Source organism: Hypomesus nipponensis, chromosome 11, assembly GCF_054491055.1.
Source record: "Hypomesus nipponensis isolate SF chromosome 11, ASM5449105v1, whole genome shotgun sequence".
NCBI classification, from domain to species: Eukaryota; Metazoa; Chordata; class Actinopteri; order Osmeriformes; family Osmeridae; genus Hypomesus; species Hypomesus nipponensis.
Window position 1 is genome coordinate 4,532,501 of NC_140371.1, and position 24,748 is coordinate 4,557,248.

Genomic DNA, 24,748 nt, shown 5'->3' on the forward strand with positions numbered 1-24,748 from the left:
GGGGCAGTGTAAACCTCTCAGGGCCTTTGAGTCGAGCAGAGAGACCTCCCCATGCTGTCTCGAGTGCTGCTTGCGTTCCTGACAGGAGCCGTCACACTGGTGAAAGTGGGAGGCCTGGCGAGGTGGTGAGGAGGAGAGGGTGGAGACTGGGGGAGAAGTGGACGGAGGGCTGGGGAAGAGGGGGGTAGAGGAGGGATGGTCGGGAGAGTGGAGGGAAAGGGTGAGAGTGGATAGGGGGGTGAGCGGCGGATGGAAGGGGGAGGAGAGGGGGTTAACACCTCCCTCTGTTTCCCAGTTCTCACCTCCCGCTCTCATTTCCCAGTTGCGATGTGTTTCTGCTTAGAACGAGATCCTGCAGCAAATGTTTGTTATCCAGCGACACATGTTCCATGTTCTGTTTCTGTGTGTGTGTGTGTGTGTGTGTGTGTGTATGCGTGCGTGTATGTGTATCGTGTTTATTGCGTGTGCATTTGTGTGAATGTGTATCCGTTTGTGCGAGCATGTGTTTGCCTGCATGTGCATGTGTGGGTGTGTGTATGCATGTGTGTAAGTGAATGTATATGTATGTGTGTTTATGTGTGCATGCTTGTGCGTTGGCTGTTTAAATGGGCTTCAAAAATAAAGTGACTTGACTTGACATGTGTGTACGTGTGTGCGGGTGTGTGTGTGTGTGTGTGTGTGTGTGTGTGTGTGTGTGCTGGTGTTACAGGACTACTGGTTCTCCTTGGTGTTTAAGCATCTGGTGGGGCCCAGGGTGCTGGCTGTCAGAGTGGCAGGACTGCAGAAGAAGCCCCGCCCCGGGAGGGTCATCCGAGACAAGCTCCGCATCTACGCCCACTGTACCAGCTTCCACAAGTAAGCACACACACACACACACATGTATATGCATTTACATACTGGACACCCACACACACATGCATGAATTCACACACTTTCTGTAATCCCACCCATGAACTGACTCTCCCACACGCGTATGCAATCACACACCCTCACACACGCACACAAAGTCCTTGCATAACTCGTAACATGGTCCATAGTTTCAGTCTCAACATGACCAGTGTCCAGCTACATACGCACAAGAATTAAAATCAAATGCACCCACTTGGTGTTCAGTTTAGTTCACTATCCAGCTCCAGACAGTTTTAACTTGACTTTCCACTACCCCTCCTTCCCTTTTCTCCTCCTCCTCACCACCGGTCATCTTTGTCCCCCTCCGCTCTCCTCCTCTTCCTCCTCCTCTTTCTCCTCTTCCCCCTCTTCTTCCTCTGCACGTAGTCCTCCTACATCTTCCTCTTCCTACTCCCCTTCATCCTCTCTATCATCCTCCTCCTGCCCCTCCCTCCCTCCCTCCCTCCCTCCCTCCCTCCCTCCCTCCCTCCCTCCCTCCCTCCCTCCCTCCCTCCCTCCCTCCCTCCCTCCCTCCCTCCCTCCCTCCCTCCCTCCCTCCTTCCCTCCATCCTTCTCCTCCTCCTTCTCCTCATCCCCCTTCCCTGTCCTCCCCCTCCACCCCTCCACCCCTCCTCCTCCTCCAGTAGCCATCTGAGGTCTGGTGTCTGGTGTCTGGTGTCCTCTCAGTAGCCTGTTCCTCAGTAGACCCCCTCTTCTCCCCCATAAATAATCTGGATCCAGACACTCCCTCTTTCAGGACTCAGAAGCCATAAAAACTTAACAGGTATCACTTATCAAGTGTGTGGTTGGAGGAGGAGGAGAGGGGGGGGGTAGAGGACGGTCGTGGTAATGTGGGTGGGAGTAAGGGGGGGGGGGGGCTGTTCTTGTCAAAGAGCCGCTGAAAGCAGTGTCACTCCTTTATCCCAGCTCAGATTGGCTGGAGGGGCTTATAGGTTGTAGAGGGGAGGTAGAGGGAGATAGGGGCTGGGTGGAGGGAGCTGGGGGAGGAAGGGGTGAGGAGAGGGGACAGGGTAGAGGCCTGGGCGGGGGGGGGGACGGGGGACAATAGCAGTCTGTGTGAGGAGCAGAGGGAGGGCGGAGCCATGTTGCCACCATGGCCTGTTTCAAGGTTATCATCTAACTCAGGCCTATGTGGACCTAGGCAGGCCTGCTGTCAGCGCCAGGCTAGACTTACAGCCTTCTGTCCTGCCTCCTCCATCTCTCCGTCCCTCCATCCCTCCATCTCCACCTCCATATGGCATCTCTTCCATCTACATCTATATCATATACATACACATACATCTTTAATAAAAATTATAAAGCAGGGTTCGAGTTTGCAAAACATACCATTTTGGATTCATGTTAGTTCAGTTATTGGTGATTGATTGATCTTGGCACGATGGATGTTTCCAAAAAGGCAACTGCCTGGCAACAGAGAGCTGTTGAGTGAGTGGTCTGAGGCAAGGAGAGGTGAGAGGTCAGCACGGTCTCTATCTCTCCTTCCTTTTCGCCATCTTTATCTCTCCCTCAATCTCTCCATCACATCTGTCTGAGACTGCGACCTTGTTATTGTAGAATTATCCCAGAATCAATCAATTATATTGAAAATAATTACTATATATTTTCAACTATGAATACAAAATGAATGAATAATAATTATAGTAGTAGGATATTATTATTAATATTATTTTTACATTATCATAACATAATAAGCTCTGAATGTGGAGTTTCTGGGCCCTAACACTCTTACATAGGATGACAACTAGCAAGCAATAGATGAATGTTCAAGTATTTTGCTCAAGTTAACTTATAAACCCTGCCAGAGCAATAGGATCCATGTGAGTTACCACTGGAGTACATGTAGTCTTAGCACCGTCTGCTTGCCAAGCACACCGCTGACCCAGACTGCCCTGTGAGCCCTGAAACATCTCGCTGGCTGCACACCACGCTTGATGTGAAGGACAAATGAAGACCAATGTACCTTGTACATTGTACAATGACGTTTTTTGGGGGGATTCACCATTTAGTTATGTAATGTAATGAATTTGCACGTGATAAATCCCTTGACATCCCTAATTATGATTACAACTTTATTACTAGAACATTATTTATCACCAACCAAGACCGCTCGCAATCCTCCCCTTCAATGTAATATGTGCGCCTCAAGCAGGTTCCCCATGCCGAAAAGATTGAGAAAGAAAGAGAGAGAGAAAAAGAGAGAGAAAGAGAGAGACAGACAGAGAGAGAGAAAGAGAGAGAGAGTTGAAATGGAGGGAGGGTCAGATAGGACATACATAGAAAGACTCGTAACAAAGAGATGAGAGATGGAGAGATAAAAGATGAATTGATGCTGAGAGACAGAGGGATGAAAGAGAGAGGGAGGGAGAGGCGGAGAGACTGTGAGCAGGGAAGTAGCAAACCAGTTCCCCTGGGCTCCCTCGCCAGCCCAGAGCCAGCCCAGAACCAGCCCAGAACCAGCCCAGAACCAGCCCAGAGCCAGCCCAGAGCCAGCCCAGAACCAGCCCAGAACCAGCCCAGAGCCAGCCCAGAGCCAGCCCAGTGCCAGCCCAGAGCCAGCCCAGCGAGATCCCAAAGGAGAAGCACCTGTTTCCAGTCTGCTGGCTTGTTGTTGTTCATTCCTCCGTGTCTGGGCCTTCTACTGCCCTGCCTGTCTCACCCTGCCCTGCCTGTCTCACCCTGCCCTGCTTGTCTCACCCTGCCCTGCCTGTCTCACCCTGCCCTGCCTGTCTCACCATGCCCTGCCTGTCTCACCCTGCCCTGCTTGCCTCACCCTTCCTGCCTCACCTCACCCTGCCCTGCTTGCCTCACCCTGCCTGCCTGCCTCACCTCACCCTGCCCTGCCCTGCTCTGCTCTGCCCTGCCTCACCCTGCCCTGCCTGTCTCACCCTGCCCTGCTTGTCTCACCCTGCCCTGCCTGTCTCACCCTGCCCTGCCTGTCTCGTCCTGCCCTGCCTGTCTCACCCTGCCCTGCCTGTCTCACCCTGCCCTGCCTGTCTCACCCTGCCCTGCTTGCCTCACCCTTCCTGCCTCACCTCACCCTGCCCTGCTTGCCTCACCCGGTCTGCCTGCCTCACCCTGCCCTGCTCTGCTCTGCTCTGCCTCCCCCTGCCCTGCCTGTCTCACCCTGCCCTGCCTGTCTCACCCTGCCCTGCTTGCCTCTCCCTGCCTCACCTCACCATGCCCTGGCCTTCAGCTCTATTGTAGCTATAACTGTAGCTCTCCACTCCATCCAGCTCACTCCTAGCTGATGACCTGATCACACATGCAGTCTTCTCCGAAATGAATTAAAATGTAAATACAACCTATATTTTATTCCCTCAGATGACATCATAGTGCACAGAATTCAGGAGACTCCATTTAAAGTGCAGCTCTTGGGCCAAGGGTTGTCCATGAGAAATATGCCCTTGCTGAAATAGATGATAGGTTTAGCGTTTCCAATAAAACGCAATGTATAACAGCTAGTTAAAATTCTTTTTGGAACACTTAGTTGAAGAGTACATTTTTTAATAATCATATGTTTTACTGTTCCTGTTATTCCTACAGGCCATGTCTTTAGATCTAGCACTTCAGCATTGCCATTTTAGCAGTGCATCAAAGATTTCTTTGGTGTTTTCACAGTCACTGTCCTTTTGTTTGAAGTTACCGTAAACCCCATTGTGCTCGGCAGACGAGGATGCCACAAAGCTTGTGTAATCTAGCAGGAGATAAGAAAGAAAATAAATAACACATTCTCCTCTTATATGTGTGTGAGGGGGCGGGGGGGGGGGGTGAGAGAAATGATTATGCTAGACAAAAGTACCTTTTGTACGTTGCTTTGGATAGAAGTATTAGCTAACTGTATAAAGTGTGAACTGTATAATGTAGAAGTCATAACAGTCCACATTAAAGATGATATTGACCGTCATCAGCCTTCTCTTCTCATTGTGATGTGTTTGCAGTTGAGATGTCAAAGTCATAATCTGGGGTTTCTGCAACTGGGGAGTAGTTCTAGAACAGGTGGTTTTCCACATCTACAGCGCTCCTGATTAGAACATGCTGCTGTTTCACATACTGATGTTTTTGTAAACTATCTTTCCCCTTAATCATTCAGGTTATTTATATTGTTCTCTTTTTGCAATCTTCAGTCATAATTATGTACGCGGATCAATAACCATCTACATCATCAATCTGCATCGGTCACGGAAGAAAATCAAGTTGGCTGGAACTTTACGGAACAAGACTGTCCACCAGTACCTACTACAGCCGCACGGCACGGAGGGACTCCACGCCAAGTGAGTGCACACACACACACTCACACACTCACACACAAATACACACATACTGCACACCCCCTCAACCATCCACGACACACACATTCATCCTGTTTACACACAGACACAATCATACTGTAGGCACACACACGACCCAACCACGCACACACTGGGGTGTTTTCTAAGCAAACATCCGTGTGGTGCACTAATAGAGTATCGTGTTCCATACGCACTGGTCTAACAAGACTAACTTAGCGGGGAGAGGCTGGGAATCCTGCGTTGCCAGGGTTACCATAACATTGAGGCCTCCGTGTGGATCCTGAGTGCCGCCCTGCCAGACCTGGGAGTTCTGTCGAGGAACAGCAAACTCCAAACATGGCCAACACATAGTTCTGTGATGTACACACACACACACACACACACACACACACACACACACACACACACACACACACACACACACACACACACACACATACCAACAGGTCCAGCAAGACTACATGCCTGTTGCCTGTCTGGTTTCTGGAGTGGCAGTGATCTGTGTGTGTGTGTGCTGTCAGCATCGAAATCAAAATAACCAATCACCCACCACCGGCAGACACGAAACATCAGCTCAGCCCACGCTTCAGAATTGACCATGAAATCATATTATCATAATACGTTTGTCACGATGGATTGAAGTTGAAAATCTGCCGGCAAGGCCATGATGTGAAACATCCGCTCAGAACAGAGAACCTCTCCTCGTGTTCTAGAAGGCCTAGAACACAGAACTTATCTGAATGTTCCTGAAAGCCTACAACACAGAACTTCTCAGAGTTTTCTAGAAGGCATAGAATACAGAGCCTCTCTCCATTTTCCACAGGTTCCATTCTTTGCGCTGGTTTGGAGAGAACCATAAGCATCACTCCTCCCTCTCAACCCTCTCTCCTTCTCTCCCTTTCTATTCATGAAATTAATATATTACAAATCACCCACTTCTTCATATAATTCCTTTCACCCATTCTCTTGTTCAGCATATTTTATTGTATTAAAATTGCACGATGGCCTAAGTAATGTCTGGCCATTCAGACATTACACAGGCTGGATCTGAGGTTTTTTGCCATGTGTTTGTGCTTCTGTCAGGGTGTGTGTAACTTGAAGCAGGGTTTTTAAAGGAGACCCCAGGTGTCTGTTAATGATCACCTCCAGCCTCCACCCCCCCCCCCCCCCCCTCCACACTTAACCTCCCGGCCAGTTACTCAGTTTCCAGCCCAATCCTGCAACCCTCAAACAGCCTGGAGTGTGTGTGTGTGTGTCTGTGTGCTGCTCTGCTCTGCTTGTATGTGCCTGTGTGTGTGTGTGTGTGCGTGTGTGTGTGTGCCTGTGTGTGTGTGTGTGTGCGTGTGTGTGTGTGCCTGTGTGTGTGTGTGTGTGTTGCCTTGCCTGTGAGATATGACACTCACGCACACCCGGTTGTTCTGACTCAGGCCCAATCCTGCAATAAGACGCTAATGACCAAGGATGTTTGCGGTGCTGAGCCAGGATTAGGGCATAATTAATGGGACCGTAAGCAGTGGAGCGAGACCCAGGCTCTGTTTTAGACCCTAAGTACTTTCTCTCTCCACGGGGAGAAATGGAGGGACTTTTATTAAGGTTTTAGCAACACCAGATGTCTACAACAAAAACTGAACTCCACCAGAGGGTCCATCTGGGGCCAAAAGGACGGCAGCAAGTCTGTCCGGCTTCAGAAACGACCGCTCGACCTTTCAATGGATCCCAATATTTCCTTTAAAAAAGTGACTTGGTTTATTTTTCTTTGTTTCTTCTTTCATTTTGACCGTTTTTGCTGATGCAGCTCAGACTTGTCCAGGACCTGGTGTGAAATGACCCCCAGTCTTCTGCTAACTCTGCAGTGGAAACCAAAACGGTCACTTAGGAAGATCTCTTAAACTGCCAAGTCCAAACGCACGATCCCAAGTGGCCAAAAAATACAACAGAGTAATATTTAGGTAACGTTAACTGCCATATCTATATTCATACTTTCATTTGAGGGAACCAGGATGTCGTTCATCCTTGGAAATATTGAATATTTTCAAAAGATTTCCTCAGGATATTAGCGGGACAATAATGAGTCGATTGTGATATCTGATGATTTCACAAATGTAACTGAAGTAGAATGTGGGATTACCATACAGTCAGCTTGATAAACAAATACCCGTATCGTCCTTTATGTCTACAACTGAGACCTATTGTATCCATACAAGGGGAGGTGGGAAATCTATGCATTTTTTGCCCTTCACAATGGAGAAATACTTTGCCTCGTAATGTTTTAATCAATTCCAACCCTTTGATTGGTTGCTTATTTGACTGCTTTGATGCATGTTTTGGCATGGTACAGTGAATAAAACCTCCCAGCTTTGAAACATCTCAGCCCATCAGCACCAGTTAGCCGTCAGCCCTCTGACGCTAGCCAGGACCCTCTGCACTCATGACCATGGGAACCCTCTGCACTCTGAAAAACCTACCAAGCCAAATGATGCAAACATGTTTGGTTGTGTACCTCACCAAACCAGCTGTCTCAAAAACAGACTTCCTGACTTGAGAACTTCCTGTTCTACCACGACACAGTATGTTAGCAGAACACAGTCACTGCATGATCCTATTGAACCTCTTTTAATTTGTATTAATTGAATTGACCCATACTAGTATCTACCGTAATAATCGTCCCTTTCCCTGATTAAGCAACTGTTCAGTATTTCTTGATGGATTGTAATTCTATACCTGTAGTGCCCCCAAGTGTTAAAAGACTGTAAGGACATCCTCTGAGCTTGCTCCAGTTATGTTGCCCTTGATCAGCAGGAATGTTATTAACTTCAGCACTTGTGGCTGGTTGTTGGTATTTTGGTCTACTTAATGGTCTGAAAAAAGTTCTACTTTATCAAATGATGTATCTAAAGACTTCCAACAGGGCTACTTTGTCCGATGTTGTTCTATTTTGTTCTGGGTGAATCTACTCTTTGTGGTATGATCCTGTTTGTCTAATGCCACTGTCTGTGTGACCTGTGCCTCCAGGTCTGTGCAGCTGAATGGAGAACGCCTTCTGATGGGGGACAACGACATGTTCCCTGAGCTGAAGCCCAGGACGTTGAGGGCCGGCCGCACGATAGCCATGCCCCCCATGACCATAGGCTTCTACGTCATCAAGAACATCAACGCATACGCCTGCAAGAGATAATACGGACCCCTGAACCCTGAACTCTGACCCCTACTCACCTTCAACATACAGTTACACAGATCCCTGACCTCTGAACTCTGACCCCTACTCACCTTCAACATACAGTTACACAGACCCCTGACCTCTGAACTCTGACCCGTCCTCACCTGATCCCTGACACCTTAGCTCGATCCTCTTTCCTTCTCTGATCCTCCTACCATGCTCACCCTCCCCTTTTAAAATATTTGTCCTGTCTCCTCCCTTAGCTTAACAAACCCCTCCACAGTAGAGTAGAGCAGAGTTGATCCCTGATCCTTCTTCCAATCCAAGAAAGGCTTGCCCTTCGTACATAAACAAGGGATGCACTGAAAACCTTTCACTGTTCCTCCTCTTCATAACCTCTGCTTGTCCTCTTCATCACCCCTGCCCCTCCTCTCCCTCACCCCATAACCCTCCTCTTCCTCACCCCTGACCCTCCTCTCCAACACCCCTGCCCCTCCTCTTCATCACCCCATACCCCTCCTCTTCATCACCCCAGCCCCTCCTCTTCATCACCCCAGCCCCTCCTCTTCATCACCCCTGCCCCTCCTCTCCAACACCCCTGCCCCTCCTCTCCATCACCCCTGCCCCTCCTCTCCAACACCCCTGCCCCTCCTCTCCATCACCCCTGCCCCTCCTCTCCAACACCCCTGACCCTCCTCTTCATCACCCCTGCCCCTCCTCTTCATCACCCCTGCCTCTCCTCTCCATCACCCCATACCCCTCCTCTTCCTCACCCCTGACCCTCCTCTTCATCAGCCCTGCCCCTCCTCTTCATTGCTGTGCTGCAGTACGCCCTCTTGCTGTGACGGAGATACTGTACTGTTGCGTGCTTCGTGCTTTTTGTTGTGACAGAGACGGCTGGTCTGGAGGCTGTGTTCATCGCTAAGCGTCTTTGATCATCCCTGGGTCTTCCGATGGCCAGTACCGAGGCTGCCAAGAACATTCTGTCCTTCCTGGACTCCGAACATTCGTTCCTGTTATTGAATTGGTCAAGGTGCAGGAAGAGAGGAGAACCTGTAAACCAAAACAACACTGGTTGACCCAATCTTCTCCAGACAACCCACAGAGCTCTGAGTGTGTGTGTGTGTGCGTGTGTGACCTTGTGTGTTGTGTGCCTTTTCGTGTTTTAATGCATCTGTACATGTACATGCATGCGTGGTTGTATGTATACATGTATGTGTGTGTGCATGTGTGTATTATAAATGTCTGTACCTGTGTGAACAGATACAGTGAGGGAAAAAAAACATAAATACAAACATAGAAACCCATAGATTTGTAATTATTGACATGGTCAGATATTATGGTCAGATATTTTGGTCAACCTTCAAACATCAAAGGCCTCTCTGCAGACCACCCCCTGCGTCCAGATCTCCCCTATGCTGCTAGCTTTTTTGATGAATACTATCAATGTTTGACATCTTTTGTACAGATTTTCCCTAGCCAGTATAACTTCTATGTAATGTACATATGAGACAAGTTAAATAGGAAAGATGCGTGATTGCGGTGTTTACCTTGGCTATGTATACTGTATATACATAATTTAAGTGAGTTTATATTTGTTGGTTATTGTTTCTAGTGCCGTGGAAACAACAATGACTTCAATTGTACCCCACCCCCGCCCCATCCTTCACCCCCCGTGAACCGACTCTCAGTTCAAACCCAAAACCAGACCTTGACGTTTAGTCATTTAGTGTTCTTTACATATATACACATTCTTCAATGTTATCGTCGTAATATCATGGGATACTGTTCGATATATGACTGTGTCCTAAAATGACTCCGCTTTTATAGCCACAGTCTCTTTGTGTTCAAGCAACTTCATTTTATTCACTGATCTGCAACATTGATCTGTTGCAGTGACAGAGACTTCTTCAGCCCCATGGTGAAGAAAGTACTGGATGGGTTGAGGCACTGATGGGACAGGTTGTTGCCATATTGCTTTGTCCCATCCAGTCCTTTGTGATCAGTGGTCAGTATTCATGAAGGGGGAACAGGAGGAGAGGCTGTGTCTGTGAAGTAGCAGTAGAGTACAAAGAGGACTGTGGTGGTTTCAGTCCTGGGTGGTTTCAGTCCGTGAATCTTAGATGATTATAACATTCATCTTTCTCCTCAGAATGTGTCCATTGTTCTTGTAGAGGTGTTCATATTTCCTTTTTGTTAAGAGAGCAATATTTTATTCTGTAAAGTGTGCAATCGAGATCGCATATTATTTTTTTGAAAAAGAAATTATTTACACTGATAATAAAATGAACGGAAAAGACGAAATTGCAAAGCTTTGGTATTTGTGTTATTATTCTACTTAGCTTGTGTCCTTTAAACAAAGGCTTCGTTGTGTGTACAGTAGCCAGTAATCTAACCTAAAACAGCTGATTCAAGTCCTTAATAACTGTGTGCCACAACAAGCAGAGTAAGCCTCACTGGCAGGAACTGTTTCCACCAGTCTCATGTTCGGCTCCACTTGAGGACTGTCATGAGACATGAGGATAAACTGGTTTCACAGTATAGTCCAAAGGACTCCAACAGTCAGATCTTTTGTTCAAACATTTTGATTTATTCACAATTCATGTACAACTACTAAATCATTTCACTACACATTGGCAGATAGGCATGCAGGCTGGCTGGTGGGCTAGCTGGCGGGCTGGCTAACAGACTGGTTGGCTGGGTGACTGACTGGAAGTCTGGCTGGTTAGTGGGCTGCTGTATAGTTATATACAATTGGTGAATGTGTTAGATGAAATAAGTCATATTAAATTGTAATATGACTTATAATAATAATAATAAGTCATGATAACAATGATAAGAATAATATTGGATCCACAGCAGACCCCAGGATCTGGAGGGGCTAGACTGAAGACCATGACATGAAGTGGAACGTGAGGAGAAAAAGGAAGACAAAAGCCTGGTCTTGATTTGAACCTGCCCCTGTGCCACAGAGAGAATGAGGAATGACCAGTGACAGAGGGAGGAATTCAGAACATCCTCCTCTTTATCGTCATCCTCCTCTGTCTTTATTTGCCCCAGGGTGAAGGCAACCAGAAGATCTGCTGACACATGATCAAAGTGAGCCTGGATGAACCTCTCATCCATATTGGAACGGTCACAAAGAGAGAGAGAGAGAGAGATGCTGCTGGCTTGACAGCCAGGGGTTATATACTCACACACACACACTCCCACACACACACGTTAACCCCAGATGTCAAGGCAGCTGCAGTCAGACTTGGTTCAGAGAAGCAACAAAGAGGGTCAGAACAGATCTGGCCATCCTAGACCAGACCAGACCAGACCAGACTGACACGATCAGACCAGACCAGACCAGACCAGACTGACACGATCAGACCAGACCAGACCAGACTGACACGATCAGATCAGACCAGATCAGACCAGACCAAACCAAACCAGACTGACACGATCAGATCAGACCAGACCAGACCAGACCGGACCAAACCAGACCAGACTGACACGATCAGATCAGACCAGACCAAACCAAACCAGACTGACACGATCAAACCAGACCAGACCAAACCAGACTGACACGATCAGACCAGACCAGACCAAACCAGACCAAACCAGACTGACACAATCAGACCAGACCAGACCAAACCAGACTGACACGATCAGATCAGACCAGACCAGACCAGACAGACAAGATCAGACCAAACCAGACAGACAAGGGCTGGGTTTCCCAGATTTTGAAGCTTTTAACGCTCAGAGCTTCTTAGGAGTGTTCTAAGAACGCTCTAATACGCTCTTAAAACGCTCCTAAGAAGCTCTTAGCGTTAAGCGCTTATTAACGAATCTGGGAAACTCGGCCAAGATCAGACCAGACCAGGCCACACCAGACCAGACCAGACAGACACGATCAGATCAGACCAGACCAGGCCACACCAGACCACACGACCGGCCTTGTAAGGTGGATACAGAGATGTTTTGCTTAAGATGGATTATATAATACCACCCTGTGTAATACTGATAATAAAGCACACTGTACAGTACATAGCATTGTGTTCCATGAATCACTTTAAAGACCTCCTCAAAAGCTACGAACTGAAGCACTACAAGTTCAGCAGAACCGGATGAGTGCTTCCCCTCCCCCCCCCCGTTGCGGTCGCCAAATCCTTGAAATTGATTTTGGTTTCTGCATGAATACCAGAGGTTGTGTCCAACAACAAGCCTGGTGAATGTTGTCTCCTTTATTACATATGGTTCATCTTAAACGGGCCATTTTGGTTCACTTAACCAGAGTCCCAGACTCGTTCACACTCTGTTTATGAGCACGTCCAGCGTGTTCTGCCCTGGAGGCTGGGATGCGTCTTCTCCTGACCATGCCTCCATCATCAAACACATTCAATTCAGGGACATTTGTTTGTGGAAACTAAATGACGCTCCCCCCCAGAAAACAGAAGCACACACACACACACACTAGTGTGGAGACATGCACTCACACTGTAGGTACACACACATGCATGCGCGCACACGCACACACGTGTCAATACATACACTACAACAGTGCCTACACACAAGCCCAAACAAATACGCACACACACACACACGTGAATGTATGCACTCCCACAGTGCTTAAACACACATTTAAAAAGAAGAAAAAAGGACATAGACATGGTTTGGATAGGAACCAGCCAGAATGGATACAGCACTGGTCTTTCTCAAACTAAACAACTTCAGAGGGACGTCATAGTTAGTTTGACTAAAACTCTAAGGAGCAGCTGTGCGTGCCTGATACAAACGTTCAGGGTATGACTGACAAAAGCAATCGTTTTAGTACAACGCAGCCACAAAAACACACCATGTGAAATCCCATGAAAACGGGTCTTACCCAAACAGAATCTCATAGCTGGATCAAGGACACACAAGCTTGGCAAAAACAACAGGGTCCAGAAGGAATAATAGAAGGCCATCTTCAACCGTGACCCCCCCCCCCCCGCCCCCCACCAACAGTGAAAATGTAAGGCTCGTCGTTGGACCACACTAACCTCCTACCAGGTCTGGCATGGTGTCTTCCACAGACAGCCTAGCATTCCCATGGCAATTACCACAACACATTTATACTTAATCATACAAAGTAAACGTAAGAAAATTGGGCGCTTTATTACACGGTAATAATCAACTGAGTGACAATTGACAACAAAAGGCTGATGCAACCTGGTGCCCAGACCGCTACACAAGTAGGGAGCGTGAAAACAGTACCCCACTGTGGAAACATGCTGACGTCGTTGTCAGTAGCCAGGAGCTTATCACTTCGCCATCATCTGACTTTTAGTTTTCTACAGGAACCGCTCTGTTTGGCCAAGGGGTCGTTTCCTGTAAACCAGTACCTTGTCATAATAACTCCAGAGTACGGCTTTCTCCGACAGAGTGTTTGCGTGTGTTCAGGTTAGCGGGAGACTGCATCGTATCAGGGTATCTTCGCGTGACAGAGACTCTTTAGCTACGTTGGATGAAACCAGACCCTTCCCAACACTGTTTATGCTCAGAAAACCAGTCTGAAACATGCAAGACCCCCTTAACCATGCGCTGTCTGACCTAGGGGATTTAGTCATGTTTATTCTGTGTATACAGTAGTCAGTTTGAATAAGGCTTTCATGAATGTCGGCTTGTCTGGAAAGCTATGGCCTAGATTAGACTGCCTTAACAATGCAGAGACTCCCAGCCCGTTAGACCAGTCTGACCAAAGCAAGGTTAATAAAACCTAAATATTTATGTTACATTGGTGCTTGGAAAACAGAGAGCTTTCTTTGCTCTGGCATATGCAAACAGAGTTGTGTTATGCCTGAAGACAAACATACTAAGCAAGCATGTTCTCTAAGTATCCTGCATGGATAATACAGATTTGTCCTGGTCATTAAGTGATATCCTTTAGAAGATCCACTGCCATTCAAAATGTCCCCCAAGGTCTTACTGATGACAGAGAGACATGTGTCCGATGTGTCTGTGTAAAGTGTGTATGCATGTGTGTGTGCGTGTGTGTGTGTGCGTGTGTGTGTGTGCGTGTGTGTGTGTGTATGTGTGGCAATGGTTGTGTGTGGCTGTGTATGTCTCTCGATGTGTGTCCCCTAGTTATCAAATTATTTTATCTAAAAACTATAATGAAGGCAATCCTTCAAGGCATAGCCTATAGTTAACACAAACTATTAAAATGTTCTTTACGCAATAGGACGGCATACATAACCTATTTCATGTGATAATGGACCTTAACAAGCCTATTCATTACTGAACACAAGGCCCCACAACCCTAATCACACAACTAGGCCATGGTCTAGACTGCATTCTTTAAATGCCGAATCGTTAGCTAGAAACCTGTGTCAGAGTCATGAGTCCTGGTTTACACACCGGCACATGACCTCAGCTCTCAGTCGTTTCCCTGTTCGGGGCTGTAGCCCACCAACGTCAGTACAATCCGCTGAACACCGATCGAGTATCAGTTTAGCAGTAAACCTACATAAAGAGTAGTGGGGCAGGACAGCCCTCAAGCTGGTTTGAGATCAGGTTTAGAGAGCGACCTCTCCCGGAGGCGCCTTCTTATTATCCAGGCATGCAGCTTCCGTGTCCAGCTGGGACTGCGATTGTCACATGATGTAGAGAATAGGAGAAACTTTTATCACGGAAGCAGAATTAAACAGTAGCAGAGATGTTCGTAGGATGAACCAAGGTGTTAAAACAACGTCTGTCCAACGTTGGACGACACACGGCAGTTGGATAAACACTGAAAGAAAGCATGAGCTAGGTAAGTTTTCATTTATCAACGACTCCTTTCTTTACAGCAAATTGCATTGTCTGAACTGCACAGTATTAAGACTCAACAATGTTTCGGACCTGCCTCCGTCTGGTGGTCCCTAAACACAACTCGCTGAATCTAATGTTTGGCTTGCCAAGTATGTGAGGCAGATATTTTTGTCTTTCCCACGTATCGTAACGCGACCACAACACACTGTCCGTTTTGGGGGAGGATTAAAGCGACGTTGGAAACGTCATTATTTATGTATTTTTGTTGATGACTGGATTGTTTAACCCAGGTCATCCTTCAACAGTACTAAGAGGTTTGGCTGAGCGTCTTTTTGGAAATATATCTGCCTTTCCACAGATTTCACTTTTAGGTTGAACAGCGGGGATGGTCTCTGTGATTTGGGCACGGTAACAACGTAGTAGCTACACCGCACGGTGCCACACACACCAGCCAACACACCGTCACACTGCTACCGGGGCACAGATGAAGTGCCTGTTGATCGCAAGTGAGAGCGCCGAGGTTCTGTTTCATTGGACCGACAAGGAGTACGAACTGAACCTGCAGGAACAGTATGGGGCGTTCCAAGAAGAGGGGGAGAGGGTGAGGAATGATGATTGGAATGATAAATGGATGCATTGGATAATGGATGGATGATTGTCCTGCTCATAAGTTACACTTTGGCAGAAATATGGCAACTGTGGAGTATTCTCATCAACATAATTGGCCCAGAGCTTGTTCAGCACAATATTATTTGTTAAACACTAATCCCTATGTTTCCCTTTACTCTCCTCTCCTTGCATGCGTGTGCCTCTTCAGCCCCCAGCCTTTGAGGACAGTATCAACACGTTGTTCGCCCCCATCATCATCTCCTGTAGCACCATGGTGGACAGACTGGGAGACAGCTACACCTGCTTTAGCACTGAGAACAACCACACTTACGTACTGCACCAGGTAAACACGCACACAAGTACATGGAGGGAGTCGGAGGGAGTCACGTGGCTGAGCGGTGAGGGAGTCGGGCTAGTAATCTGAAGGTTGCCAGTTCGATTCCCGGCCGTGTCAAATGACGTTGTGTACTTGGGCAAGGCACTTCACCCTACTTGCTTCGGGGGGAATGTCCCTGTACTTACTGTAAGTCGCTCTGGATAAGAGCGTCTGCTAAATGACTAAATGTAAATGTAAGTACACACACATAAAATTGCAGACACATACTTGCATAAAAGTATGCATGCGCACACACATACGGTACGTGTTTGCATTGAACACACACCAAAGGTCCCTTAGATAAAACACGAAAAGGTCAATGTTGTCCTCCCACTGGCCCAGATTCAGAGAAAGCCGCCCTCGTGAATCTTCACTCAGGTCATGTGATCCTTAACCAACCTTTAAGTGGAAGGATCTTGTGTTTTACTGCATGACCATGACCTAAGTCACATAACCTGGCTCCATTCCATTCTTAGTGTTTGTGGCTCAGTCCTGTTCCCCCCTCTGGGACCCTGGTCAGAGTGTAGCCAGCCCTCAAGGCAGTGTGACCTAATGTTACCTAATGACATTAAGTAAGGTTAGGCTCATGTTACCTGTTAGTAAAGGCAGTGGTCAAAACTATACACATTCATCAACTGCATGGGATTTAAATCCTAAATACACTGGCCCAAGAAAACGCAATGTATTGAAGTATTTTGTAGTTTGTGTATACTGTAAATAATTCCATCAAGTAAATATCCTACGATAAATAGGGTTTGCACACCAAACTACAGTTAGCATGGCTAGGCTAGATAAGTTGATAGAGTTCATTGATTGAGAGAGGGAAGTTTGATTGATTGATTGATTGATTGATTGATTGATTGACGGCCCTCTCTGTGTCAGTTTGACGAGTGCCTCTACATCGCTGTAAACGGGGATGGGGAGGAGGGAGAGAATCATCTGAAGAGGAAGATCTACGTCATGAAGAAGATGATTGACGTGCTCTTCGGCATGGTCACACTCAGTAGCACCCTCCTCAGGAAAGAGTATGTACTGCTAGCCCAGCCTTAACAAAAACCACAACTGAGTTTCCCCCAGCCTCACCATATAGCCCCTCCCCAGACTTTACTGGATTCTCTCCAGCCTCTCTCTAGCCTCTCCATAGATTCTCTCAGGTCCCTCCTTACCCTCATCCCAGCCTCTCCATGTCCTTAACCCAGCTTCTCCGTATCCTTACCCTAGCCTCCCTCTGTCCTTACCCCAGCCTCTCACTGTCCTAACCCCAGCCTCTCTCTGGGGTAAGGAAAGAAATGGGTCTGTTTAGGATTGTTGCAGTGTGAATTGATTCGCTTTATTTTTTAGTGCTATTTTAATTTTGTCCCTGTGTGTTTGTCTGTAACTGTTTGTCTGTAACTGTGGTTCATTGTGCTGCTGCCTGTCTTGGCCAGGTCACCTTTGAAAAAGAGATTTTTAATCTCAATAGGTTATTTCCTGGTTAAATAAAGGTTAAATAAAAAAAATAAAAAAATCTCTATCCCCCCAGAATCTTCCCATCCATACCCAGCCTCTCCCTATCCTTACATCAGCCTCCCCCTATCCTCATCCCAGCCTCCCTCTATCCGTACCCCTTTCTCAGCCTTTCCCTGTACATCTTCCCCCAGGCTGCGCCCCCAGGACACGGAGCAGAGGACCAGGCTGTGGAAGCAGCTGCAGAGCCTGCTGGAGACCTACAGCCGCCTGCGCGAGAAGGACCAGAGCTTCCTGGTGGAGGTACTGGAGAACAACCAGTCAGCTGGCCATTCTGTCTGTCTGCCAGTCAGTCAGTCAGTCAGTCAGTCAGTCAGTCAGTCAGTCAGCTAGCCACCCAGTCTTGATCTACAGTACAGCCCTATATTGGTGCACACATCTCTTTAGTAAAATGCAGGAGCCATCCTAGACTGTTCCAGTCCCAATACACAACTCTCCCCTGTTACACCCTCTCTTCTCCCCCCTACGCCTGCCCACCCCCCTCCCCCTGGTCCAGGCGGTGGAAAGACTGATCCACCCCACCCTGTGCGAGCAGTGTATCGAGTTCCTGGAACGTCGCCTGGTCCAGCAGATCAACACCAGTGTGGAGAGGGCTGGAGAGGAGGTGCTGCATGCCTTCATACTGGTGCACACAAAGCTACTAGCCTTCTACTCCAGGTAGAGTTAGCATACCTAGCTACTAGCCTTCTACTCCAGGTAGAGTTAGCATACCTAGCTATTAGCATTCTACTCCAGGAAGGGTTAGCATACCTAGTTACTAGCATTTTACTTCAGTAAAAGTTATCATACCTAGCCACTATTCTTTTTCTCCATGTTGAGTAGGATTGCTAGACTATTAAACGTATCATGCCAACCACTGATGATCATGACTCACCCTCTATACAAGAATAGCTAGGCTAACATTGCTACAGGTAGCAGTAGCAAGGCAAGTAACACAATATTCTACTCTAGGCTAGCACACTGTTTTAGGTACACATTCTGTCACCTATTTCATCTCATCCCTCCATCCTCTCCAGTCGTAATGCTAGCAATCTCACCTCCTCCGACCTCCTGGCCCTCATCGTCATGGTGCAGAACCTGTATCCTAGCAACATCGATCTGGACGACTCGAACCCAGAGGTAGGTGTTCAGTAGGGTCCTCCACGCTCTTCCAGAGTCCGCACTTTCGTCTGTCTGTCCATCTGTCCTCACGGGAACTCAGGCCTAGTCCTTGGATGCTGTTTTCCTGATGATCTTCTGTGTGTCTGTGCAGGATGTGGAGAACATGTCCAGCCCTGAGATCTTCTACACCCCTAAAGCCTCCCCCACAGATGGCCAGTCTTCTCCTGCTGACTCAGCAAGTTCAGGTACCTCCACTGTTGTGTCACGCCCTACCACTGTTGCCACACATGCCTGCCTGTGTTGTTGGTCAGACCCTCGTATCCCCTCTCTCTCTCTCTCTCTCTCTTTCTCTCTCTCTCTCTCTCTCTCTCTCTCTCTCTCTCTCTCTGTCTCTGTCTCTGTCTCTCTCTGTCTCTCTCACTCACTCTCTTGTATTGCTATCTCGCCTCTTTGTGTCTTACTTTCTCCTTCTCATCTTCTCCCCCATGTCTCTCTGTAACCAGGCAGGCAAGAAGACAGGAGTACTCCTGTGTTTGAGTTTGTGGATCCAGAAATACAGGTCAGTTCCTCTGCACTCAGTACTAACATCAGAAGTTCTGTGCAAGGCCTTTCTGTTGTAAGCCAGTATCACAAGTTACAGCATGTTGTATTGGGTTGTTTTAATATCATATTGTATTGTGATGTCGGAATACTGTATTGTTTTAACATGTTGTAACATTCTGTTATATGTTCTTTAATAACATATTGTAATGTGATGTTTTAATAAATGCTGTAATGTAATGTTTTAATAACATGCTGTAATGTGATGTTTTAATAACATCCAGATGGCTGAAGACAGCCTGCAGACCCTGCAGGCTCCTCCCCCTGACCCCGCGACCCCGTGCAGAGTCTTCCTGGAGGTCACGCTCAAGGAGGGCTTTTATCCCATGATGCCTCACTCCATGTACTGCCTCCCACTGTGGCCTGGGATCACTCTGGTTCTTCTCACTAAGGTGTAACCGCCCCCCCCGCCCCACACACACACACACACACGCACACTCTCACACACACACACACACACATGCACTTATACGCACCCCACAAACACAATGTGTGGAATGTTTTCCAGATAGTTCTGGTCAAGCGTTCTGAAGGGTTTCCTTGTTCCAAGTGGAGGGACACATGTCCTCATGCTCCCGTGTCACCTGTCAGATCCCTAACAGCTCCGTGGCCACCTCAGTGTACTCCTTCCTGGATGCCTTCGCCCGGCTGGAGAAGCGTCTGAGCGAGGGCCAGGAGGGCTCAGCAGCCACCAGGGGCCAGCCGACCATCCAGGATCTCCGCAGCAAACTGGACAAGTTCATCAGAGCCCTGGGAACCAGCGACATTCAGGTAGAGGGTGGAGTGTGTGTGTGTGTCTGTGTCAGGGGTGGGGTGTGTGTGAGTGAGGGGTTGTGTGTGTCTGTGTAAGGGGTGGGGTGTGTGTGTGTGAGGTTGGTGCTTACCTGTGTGAGAGTTGGTGTCTGTGTAAGGGGTGTGTGTGTGGGGTGTGTGTGTGCGATCAAGTAAGGGTGTGGGTCTGTCTGCTTGGAAGTGTGTGTGTGTGTGTGTGTGTGTGTGTGTGTGTGTGACCTGTCGTCTATCAAGCCGTCTGCATCTTCTGTCCCAGACGTCACATCTGCAGAGCGTGTGGACGGAATTCAAGAACAAAGCCTTCACCAGAGCAGGGACTGGCTTCACCAAGGAGTGAGTCTCACACTGCCCTCTGCTGGACAGGGGGGGGGGGGACCATTGCACCCATCATGTGACAGTATTCAGACCATTTATTACCACTTCACTTGATAGATTGTCCTTTCAAAATGGGTAGCTTTGTTAGAAATGTTCAATTTCTCTGTTAATATCCTGTGTGTGTGTGTGCGCGTGCGTGCGTGTGTGTGTGTGCGTGCGTGTGTGTGTGTGTGTTTCAGTCTTCTGCCCTGGTGTCGCAGCATGAAGACCCAGCTGTGTGCCATCTACAGACAGTGCTTCATCACAGACGGAGGAGGAGGAGGAGGGCCGCAGCGCCTCTCTCCTCACCTGCAGGAGCGAGCTCTCACCATGGTCCAGTAAGAAAACCTTCTTTACCAGCACAGGGGATCACAAAACCAGGCTTGTTTCTCTAATAGGCAGAGACCAGAAAACCAGGCTTGTTTCAGAAAACCAGGCTTGTTTCAGAAAACCAGGCTTGGTTCTCTACGAGCAGAGACCAGAAAACCATACTTGGTTCCCTACTAGCAGAGACCAGAAAACCAGGCTTGGTTCCCTACTAGCAGAGACCAGAAAACCAGGCTTGGTTCCCTACTAGCAGAGACCAGAAAACCAGGCTTGGTTCCCTACTAGCAGGGACCAGAAAACCAGGCGTAGTTCCCTACTAGCAGAGGGTCCAGTGGCTGGTTCTCTCCAGTGCAATGCTCAAGCCCAGGCTTGTAGCGGTCTCACTCAACACTACTTGAACCTGCTATATTTCTGGATAGAACGTGAGATGAATAATCACATCATGCCTCCAAGGCATTGTATCACGCCCCCACTCACCCCCACCCCTTTACTTTCTTTCACAATTGTTTTCTTACTCTTCCTCCCTCTCCCCCCCCCCCCTCAATCTAAATCTTACTGGATCTCTATAAATATTTCTGTCTCTCTCACTCTGAATCTGTTTTCACTGCACACATTTGTCATGTTTCTCTTTCTTTTCTCTCTTTGTCTGTCTGTCTGTCTGTCTGTCTGTCTGTCTGTCTCTTTGTCTGTCTCTTTGTCTGTCTCTTTGTCTGTCTGTCTGTCTCTTTGTCTGTCTCTTTGTCTGTCTCTTTGTCTGTCTGTCTGTCTCTTTGTCTGTCTGTCTGTCTGTCTGTCTGTCTGTCTGTCTCTTTGTCTGTCTCTCTGTCTGTCTCGTTGTCTGTCTGTCTGTCTGTCTTTCTGTCTGTCTCTTTGTCTGTCTCTTTGTCTGTCTCTTTGTCTGTCTCTCTGTCTGTCTCTCTGTCTGTCTCTCTGTCTTTCTCTTTGTCTGTCTCTCTGTCTCTCTCTCTGTCTGTCTCTTTGTCTGTCTCTCTGTCTGTCTCTCTGTCGGTCTCTCTGTCTGTCTGTCTGTCTGTCTCTCTGTCTGTCTCTTTGTCTCTCTCTCTACCTCCAGGGAGAAGCTGATGGACTGGAAGGACTTCCTGCTGGTAAAGAGCAAGCGGAACATCACCATGGTGTCATATCCTGTTAGGCCAGTGGCCCCTCCCACTGTGGTGGTCCTTCTGATGGTCTCCTGCAGAGACAGTAGTGCGTCAGCGCTCATGCCACTTCGCATCCAAACTCTCTCGATTTTTGTCCTTCCCTCTCTTTCTCTCTCTTTCTCCCTGCCTGCAGGCTTTTCGATGTCTCTCTCAATCCATAAACGTGTGAACTGAGGCCGAACCTATAGTAGAGGCTAGGCTGTATTTTCCTGTTACTCTTTCGGTCTCTCCATATCTGTCTTTCTCTATGTCCTTCTGTCCTTACCATCTCTCTCTCATGCTCTGATGTCGGTTGAGGTCAGAGGTTAGAGGTCAAAGTTTACAGAGTGTAGAGGTCACTGTAGTAGACTGCAGGCCCTTAACCCGACTGGTGTCACGTACCTGGAGGAGTTCCCTGGTCTGGTCCATTTCATCTACGTGGATCGTTCTGCTGGCCAGATGATCGCTCCATCCCTCAACATCACAGACCGCGCCAACTCCGAGCTGGGAAAGGGGCCGCTGGCACACTTCATCAAGGGCAAGGTGTGAGGACCGTGCCCAGGGTTTGGAGGGGTGTCCGAACGTTTGTTTAGGAGGTTGAAGATACCCTAAAGAAGCGGTCGATGTAAAGTGTGTGTGTGTGTAGGTGTGGAGCCTGGTCGATACGACGCGACGCTACCTCCAGAAGGGCCACTCAACCGTCACGCTGAGAGATGGAGATTACTACTTCTGCTACTTCCTGTGGTTTGAGAATGAATCGGTGCGTCTCACACACACACACAAAATAAACTCTACCCTACCCTCTATGTCCTACACACAGTAAGCCGGCACTGTTTAGCTAACAGTGCTGTTTGCGCTTCATAGTGTATTTATTAGTATAATAATTCTGTGATTGATGTTCTGGATGGTTCTGATCATGCAGGGCTACAAGCTGGAGGTGATGGACCTGCCCATCCTGTCTGATGACTCCGCCCCCATCGGAATGCTGGCCTGTGACTACTACAAGTAGGGAGGCTGCTCGGCTGCTTCCTTCCTTCCTTTTTTCCTTCCTTCCAGCCATCTTTCCTTCCTTCCTTCATTCCAGCCTTCCTTCCTTCCGTCCTCCCTTCCTACTTCCATCCTCCCATCAAGCCTTGACTCTTTCTATCCTTACTTACTTCCTTCAAACCTTCCTTTCTTCCTCCATACTGCGTCTGTCCTGATTAATGAGTGTTACGAGTAATAATCATAACGACTTAAGGCAGTATCGCGGAAAAGAAGGAAGGCTCGGCAGAAATGACGGAGGCAGGAAGTCGCTAACGCCACTCTGCCCTGCGACAGGAAGTCGCTAACGCCTCCACTCCCGACGACAGGAAGTCGCTAACGCCTCTCCTCCCTGTGACAGGAAGTTGCTGCGCCTCTACAGTAAGAGCCACCAGGGGGAGGTGGTGAAGTGCTACGAGCTGCTGACGGTGCACCTGGGGGTGATCCCGGCCGACTACGTCCTGCAGCACTGCAGCCAGCTCGCACGCAAGCTGTGGGAGCCCTCACGCATCCCCCTGCTGTAGACACACACACGCACTTGCACACACGCACGTATACAGTTGAGACCACGTCATCAGATCATATACGTACACAGACACATGCAGTTGAGATACACACACACACACAGACAAGAACAAGCATTGACATTACACCGACACATACAGTCAAGACACACAGTGAGCCATGTACAGTATACCTACACACACAGACATACACACAGTCACACACACACACACGTCCTCCCACCGCTCGAGACAAACACATGCACGCACAGACACAGACACGTGCCAACTCTAAGAGCCCACTCTCTTTTTTTTCTCTTTTTCTCCTCTCTGTCGTCTCCTTTTTTCTCTCCCTCTCTCTCTCTCTCTCTCTCTCTCTCTCTCTCTCTCTCTCTCTCTCTCTCTTTCCCCCCCCTCCATCCCTCTCTCTCTCTCTGTGTGTGTTTGAAGGTAGCCCTTGAACGATCCAAGTGCACTATAGCACAAAACGGACTCAGAATGCAGCATTGTGTACCCTCATGTACACGCATCAATACTCCCCAGGTTTTCAAATAAGACAACCTTGTGTTTTATTCCTGAGAAGATGGTTAAATGTAATCTTAGAAGCACCAGTCATTATATTTGGAGCTAGCACATTCCTTAAACTTTAAATGCAAACACAATTTTTTAGCACATCAACATCCATGAAAGAAGCTTGTCAAACCCAACCTTCTCCTTTCCATGTTCTTGGAATGTCATTTTGTTTTATTGTAGATTGTGTGAATGCTTTCTTGTGAAGATTCCTATTTTATTTATTCACTGTAAACGCACTGGCTAGACTTTCAAGGTGAGGTTATGCAACTTAAAGCTCAGTCATGCATATATCCTTACATGATGCATGGGAGCTATCTAGCATGACCAGCCGTGCACAGCAAAACACAAGGCAGAGGAGAAAGGGTTTCTATCAGTAGATATAGATGCAGCTCTCTGTGACAGGATCTTCAGATAGGTGATTGGAGATTGCTGTTTTATCTTCAGGTCTTCATGTATAATGCTGGAACTTTTGGTGGATGTGCATAGACTAATAAATCCTGTAATTTTTTATACATAGATATATTTCTGCGATATAAATACACGGTACCGTGTGTCTATTTTGTCTCTAATGTTTTGTATTGATCCGTGTCTAATATAGTATATTATTGAACAGTCTCAGACTCGCTGTTTCGTTTTCTATTTGTGAAACTATTTCGTCACTGTCCCAGTCTGACCATGATAATGTTCTGTAATTGCTAAAGATTATCATTCAG

The 24,748-nt window shown here is 47.8% G+C and overlaps 2 protein-coding genes across 3 annotated transcripts in view; both read left to right on the forward strand.

The window, feature by feature from the left end:
* Positions 1–8,642, forward strand: part of hpse2 (heparanase 2) — a 59,832-nt gene extending 51,190 nt beyond the window's left edge. For both annotated transcript variants that reach the window (XM_084710092.1, XM_084710093.1), the window contains 3 exons: positions 710–855; positions 5,034–5,180; positions 8,211–8,642. In XM_084710092.1, the coding sequence (XP_084566218.1) occupies positions 710–855; positions 5,034–5,180; positions 8,211–8,373 (456 nt within the window). In that variant the 3' untranslated portion in view covers positions 8,374–8,642. The remainder of the gene's footprint in view (positions 1–709; positions 856–5,033; positions 5,181–8,210) is intronic.
* Positions 8,643–14,955: 6,313 nt separating this feature from the next.
* On the forward strand, positions 14,956–24,547 carry hps1 (HPS1 biogenesis of lysosomal organelles complex 3 subunit 1). The gene is made up of 18 exons (XM_084667283.1): positions 14,956–15,133; positions 15,491–15,733; positions 15,950–16,084; positions 17,000–17,142; positions 17,758–17,866; positions 18,120–18,280; positions 18,640–18,742; positions 18,876–18,969; positions 19,228–19,283; positions 19,549–19,716; positions 19,916–20,095; positions 20,373–20,449; positions 20,671–20,808; positions 21,870–21,934; positions 22,334–22,479; positions 22,583–22,696; positions 22,859–22,941; positions 23,321–24,547. Exons 2-18 carry the CDS (start codon positions 15,617–15,619, stop codon positions 23,481–23,483), a joined length of 2,052 nt encoding a protein of 683 aa, XP_084523409.1. The 5' UTR covers positions 14,956–15,133; positions 15,491–15,616; the 3' UTR covers positions 23,484–24,547.
* The last annotated feature ends 201 nt before the right edge of the window (positions 24,548–24,748 follow it).

Excerpts from the sequence above, each read along its gene's own strand:
- hps1 (XM_084667283.1), top strand. The coding sequence starts at position 15,617 with ATGAAGTGCCTGTTGATCGCAAGTGAGAGCGCCGAGGTTCTGTTTCAT. Across the intron at positions 17,143-17,757 it reads AGCACCCTCCTCAGGAAAGA|GCTGCGCCCCCAGGACACGG; the intron begins GTATGTACTGCT and ends ATCTTCCCCCAG. Across the intron at positions 18,281-18,639 it reads CTACTAGCCTTCTACTCCAG|TCGTAATGCTAGCAATCTCA; the intron begins GTAGAGTTAGCA and ends CATCCTCTCCAG.